General features: G+C 30.7%; 1 protein-coding gene across 1 annotated transcript; it reads right to left on the bottom strand.

Annotated features, from left to right (window-relative positions):
• Window positions 1-2340: 2340 nt before the first annotated feature.
• On the bottom strand, window positions 2341-4824 carry LOC125871432 (uncharacterized). Its single transcript, XM_049552017.1, has 8 exons — window positions 4694-4824; window positions 4362-4427; window positions 4175-4272; window positions 4026-4063; window positions 3822-3909; window positions 3510-3719; window positions 3331-3396; window positions 2341-2534 (listed from the first exon to the last, which is right to left on the bottom strand). The coding sequence occupies exons 1-8, from the start codon at window positions 4728-4730 to the stop codon at window positions 2367-2369; spliced, it is 771 nt and encodes a 256-aa protein (XP_049407974.1). The 5' UTR covers window positions 4731-4824; the 3' UTR covers window positions 2341-2366.
• Between the last annotated feature and the right edge of the window lie 898 nt (window positions 4825-5722).

The raw sequence follows: 5722 nt of genomic DNA, 5'->3' as shown, positions 1-5722 counted from the left end.
ACTATCCGTCAATTCTCCAATCAATGTGAAACTTCTACTCAGGGGCGGCTCAACGTAATTGGGGGCCTAAAGCGAAATTTCATTTTGAGGCCTACAATATAAACAAACTTCGTATACGTATTTATTCAAAATTTATTTTTCTTACACTATTTAGATAAAAATTATTAGTATTTAATATTGTTTTTTCAGTTTTTAGTTTTAGGTAAGATTTTATGAGCTCAACATTGAAAAACATCCTTTTAGTGAGGCAATTATCATATGAATTGTTAACATAATTCTATAAGTAATAAGTTGACAAATATTAAATAAAGATAAGAGTAGAATCATAGAATCTCAAGAAGTTGATGACTTGCTATACTCCATGTTAATATGCTTGTTGTAAAGTTTGAAACTAAAATTTAAAAACAAATGAAAAAGAATTTGTAATTCACTTTGTTCAACACTTTTCACTATTAATTCTTATTTTTAACAAAATACAAAAGATGCTAAAGTGGGTGAAATAATATATATTTTAAAATATTATACTTTTTATCATAAATAATCAATTTTTTAATAAAAATTTAACACAATTTATTCTTGATAAAAATTTGGGGGCCTAAGGCATAAGCCTTATTTTACAAAGCATAGAGCCGCCTTTGCTAGTTTTACTACTCTAACAAAAATCTATAAAGTCGATTCCAATTTGCTTGAAATTGAGGCGCAATACACCATTGTAATTGTTGTAGCCATCTAATTAATTAACTCATAACAACACGAAAGTTTATTGATTAATTGCTTCCTGTTTTAAAATTGAGATAGCAAAGATTTAGAGGATTTTGAAATATGGAATATAATTTAATTTGAAGTGAACTCTAGTCTTCTTCTTATTCTGTCCAATCAAAAAGTTACTATTTGTGGAAGGGATAAAATCTTATTATTTAATTTGTTGTATTATTATTGCTTACACGATATATATTCTCAGCAACATGATTATATAACTCATTCAGCTCTTGCCATGGTGTATTTATAATTCATGTGTCACAACTCACAATGATGCATTCTTGCTTAGCAACAATTTATATAGCAAATACAAAGATGTACAATTTTTTTTATTAAAACAATAGAAATTAGCAATGGATAGAACTAGTCATAGATAACTTCTATCGCTAAATAATAAAATCTATCATTCTTTTTTTTTGAAGCAGTCAAGCAGTGCCAAAATTTCAATTTGATGGGTTTCAGATTTTAGAACGATGATTAAAATGTGAAATTACTAAGTTTTAAACTTAATTTTGATAGATATTTAATAAATTTGAATTTTTTTTTTAAAAAAGTCTCTCATCGGGGGTTAATAAGAATTAAGAAGTGTAGTCTCCTAACTATCGGAGTGTGAGTTATGCTCAAGAGTTAATTTTACATGCTATTAGAGTATAGCCCATTTTACCTGATGTCGACCCTAAATTAAATTATCCACGTTACAGATGTCCAGTTCTAAGCGTGAAGTTGGGTGTTGAAGAATGAAAAAGTCTCACATTGATGGTTAATGAAATACGTGATCTTCTTATAAGGATCGAGCAATCCTCCCTTTAAGCTAGCTTTTGAGGTGCATGAGTTAGGTTAAAAATATAATTTTACAATTTCTTAGCTTTTGAGGTGCCTGAGTAGTTAATTAATGCTTGTTTTGATGCGTAACGAAACATCACTATAATACCAATGATGTTTAGAGATAGGGACCTCACAACTAAAATGTTTGTTTAGGCTAGATCAACATTAAATCCATTAATTAACCATCCTTATTTGAGTATTAATGACAAACTTAAAGACACCCACTGACTAGGCAGATAACGACATCAAATGATACAATATGCTTGCAATAATGTTGGTTAATTAAGAAAATTAAAATATTGTACACATCAACTTTAGCATTGAAAGCAACACAACTTGTTGGTTTCATACCTATCAATCAATTCAAATAAAATAAACATACTCAATAAAAAAGTTCTCCAAGTATGTAAAGCTTATCTTTAATATTGTGATCTCCCATCACATGTGTTTGTGAATATTCAATGAAATTTTAAGATAAATATAGTATTTGATTAATTGAGTTCGGTTGAATCCATAAGCCGCACTCTAGCTCAAGAAGGCTTGAGGAATATATTTAAATTATTTTTCAAATTTAAAATTTGTTGAGCTTATCTCAAATCAACACGAAAGTTCTCGAAAAAACCACCTTCACGTGGCTTTTCTTTTGTTAATTTATTCATGATTTATATATATACATACATAACAAGTACATTCACATACATTAAAGATAATTATTTTAAGAATATGTACACTTGTACATAGATTAGAAGATTCTTGTTATTTTGGTTTTTTCTTGACATAGATTAAGCACCCACAGCTGTGGTTGCAACAAAGTCCATTTCACTTCTTGTACGTGTTATTTTTTGATCTTTTTCTTCTTCCTTGAACCATATTGCTGGTACTACTTGAACCAAATCAGTCACTATCTCTAATGCATAGTCAGCTTCTTTCGTCTTGGTCGATCTTCCAACCTTCAATATATGGAAATAAACACACAAATCAGAGTTTATTGTACGTAGTCTTATCCTATACTTCTGTAAGAAGATATTTAAATCTTTCACCTCTTCATATGAGATAGCTATTTAATTGATGTAGATAAGAGAAACAGGTAGAACTTTGTGATAAGCACTAGCTAAAATATCCATCATATGTCAAAGGACCATTACACTTATAGAACTTTTTTCATTTTCAATATCCCACGTTTTGAATTGGACAAGTCGAAGTTGTACATACAAAGGGGAAAAACACTTTGGTCCAAAATAAAGTCATTTTCTTGGTACTATAAACTTTTTTCTTGGTTTTCTATCCGGTGTTCGGAGCCCACATTGGAGCCCCGACTAAATTCGGATTGCGCACTACAGAGCCCATTCGGGAGTGGTGCTCCCAACAAGATTTTCTCCATATCCAGGGTTCAAACCCGAGATCTTTGATTAAGGGTGAAACACTCCTACCAGTGACCCACAACACATGTTGGTTGTAACCTAACTTTGATTACTGAATAGCAGGACAATAAGGTCACAATACAATTTAAGATAACCGCAAGCTGAAATATCTTCTTGTACCTTATTTTTATATAAAATAGATGATAAACTCGTAAAAGTGAAGATTTAACGTGCGCCACTAAATATTACCCATATCTTTTTAGGGGTAGGAATAAAGTTTTAATGAGTGTTTCCGTCTACATTAGCTTCTCAATCTAATTATTCACGTGATCATCTCATCTCAAAAACAAATTGTAAACACACAAATATACAAATAAGAACTTACCAAAACTGTTTGAAGCCCCACAGCTTTTCCAGCAGCTATGTTCTTAACATTATCATCAAGGAAGAGCTAAACTCACACAAAATCAAAAAAAGAAAATCAAACTCTGAATCATATAATTAGCAAAAAATTAAGAGGTAATTAATTAGATTGAAATTTGAAAAGCAGAGTATTGAGCATACCGTGCGATAAGGATCGATCTGAGCAGCTTCAATGGCGATATTCATTGCCTCCATTGAAGGCTTCAATATCACCGGAATCTCTTCCGGCCTTGTTGCCTTAGAGAGGTTAAAATTCATCGTCTCGAAACAAATGATCTGTTCAAAACAATCCGTAATTCCAAGACGATCCAAAGCCTTCATCGCATGAATTCGATCCGAATTCGTGAAAATCTGCACATTTACTTACAAAATCAATCCACAATATCCAAATTAACATATCATTAACGATCATCAACAGATCACAATACATTCAACTATATAAAAACAACTTACAATTTTCCTTTGATTAATACGACGCAAAATGCTTCGTAATTGGGGATCCGGTTTAATCAAATCATACGGTAATCTTCCGTGCACATAGCTGTTGAAGATTGGGGAAATTGAAATAGAAACATTTTCAAAACAATAATCACAATTTTTTTAGGAATTAGGGAATCAAACTATGAAAAATCGAAAAAAAATCTCAAAATATCTCACCTGTGATAATCATCGGCATCAACATCATAGCCTATAGCCTGCATTATAAAGCAAAGGAATTAAACAACACAATTAACTAATCGAAATTTGATTAATGGCAAAGTATTGAAGTACTAATTAAGAATTAAGGCTAAAAACAGGATAATTACTCGTAATCCGGCAAGAGAACTGCCGTAAGTTTTGAAAAGCTCAACACGCAAAGCCGATGCTTTCGACACCGGAAAACCGCATTTCTCCACCAGAAAATCTGTTTTTTTTCAGCCAAAAATAACAGTTTCAGGTAACCGATCATAGCTCATGATATTGAATTACGTTTAATTTTAACAGAATTCGAACCGTCAATGTTCTTCTTCAAGGATTGCCCAATTCCAGCCTTAGACGAATACAGAGTATCATCCAAATCTAAACACAAATTATTTCAAAATATTATTCAACACAATTTCTCAACAAGTCAACGAAATGCAAATTAAGACTAATAACTATAATTAACACAATTCCACAAGCGATCGAACAAATTCATAAAAACTTCGATAGTCAAATGAGTTTTTCTTATGCATTTTAACAACAATAACAATAACGTGTTCAATCTAATCTCATACATAAAGTCTTCGGACCTTATTCCTACCTCATGAAGCATGGAAAATAACTAATTGAAGAAAGAAACTTACCGAAAATAATAGAGTCAAAAGGGGAGGAAGAATCCATAGTAGAGAAAAACAAATTGAGCAAATTATAAATGCAAATATTTTTTTGTGAAATGATGAGCACACACAAGACAGGGCTTTGAAATGGGAAGGGAAAGCGGGTATTTATACGAGTTTGTAGAAGAAGATAAGGACAAGATTGGGAATATAAAAATATTTTTGATGACTCATCAGATGATAACGAGTGTAATTTGACAACTGATGTAAGAGGGACCCACACGTTATCCAATTAAAAACGATTATTATATTGTAAGGACAATAATGCCCATGTTTCCGTGATTGACACGTTGCTTATAATTATTTTAATACTCGTTTAAATGAGAGTCCGACTAATTCAAATTTTTTGAGTCTCTTTAAATTCATTCGAAGGAAGCGATTTTTTATGAAGATATTTTTCAAGATTTAAAATTGAGATCTTTAATTAAAGGAGGAATGATTATATTCATGCACCTTGGTGGTAGGTTTTAATCCATTAAAAAATATTTGTAAAATTTAAAAATAATAAATTTAAGAGAAATATTCAAGGTGAATCAAATGTTATCGAATATTTCAAATATCGAATATTTCAAACTACAAATTTCAGATCATATAGATTAAAAAATGAAAAAAAAAATGAAAAATAAAAAGTAGATCAATTATTGAATGTCATGTCATGTGTATGTTCCTTCATAAAATGAGGGCCAAAGGGGAATGAAAAAACAAGTAAAAATTAGGCAAATGACATAGTATAGGAAAGAAATTACTTCTTTTCCCTACTCTTTCATTAATTACCAAAAATCTCTTATTTAGTGTTTTCCGGATACATAATAAAGGAGCGTTGATACTTTAATTTCTAACGCGCTGATACTTAAATTAGTAAGTTATTGTTATCAGTTTAATGCGTTAAAAAAGGAATTAAAAACTGAAATTATAATTGACTCCCACAAATCACGGTTACGTTTCTTCCTTCAACCAATCAATAGTTCATAATCGTCTAACTGAATTTTTTTTTTT

Source organism: Solanum stenotomum, chromosome 7, assembly GCF_019186545.1.
Source record: "Solanum stenotomum isolate F172 chromosome 7, ASM1918654v1, whole genome shotgun sequence".
Taxonomy (NCBI): Eukaryota; Viridiplantae; Streptophyta; class Magnoliopsida; order Solanales; family Solanaceae; genus Solanum; species Solanum stenotomum.
The sequence above is the reverse complement of the archived record's forward strand: the minus strand, read 5'-3'. Positions and strand labels throughout refer to the sequence as shown.

Excerpts from the sequence above, each read along its gene's own strand:
- LOC125871432 (XM_049552017.1), bottom strand. The coding sequence starts at position 4,730 with ATGGATTCTTCCTCCCCTTTTGACTCTATTATTTTCG. Across the intron at positions 3,720-3,821 it reads GTATTAATCAAAGGAAAATT|ATTTTCACGAATTCGGATCG; the intron begins GTAAGTTGTTTT and ends GTAAATGTGCAG. Across the intron at positions 3,397-3,509 it reads AGATCGATCCTTATCGCACG|CTCTTCCTTGATGATAATGT; the intron begins GTATGCTCAATA and ends GTGTGAGTTTAG.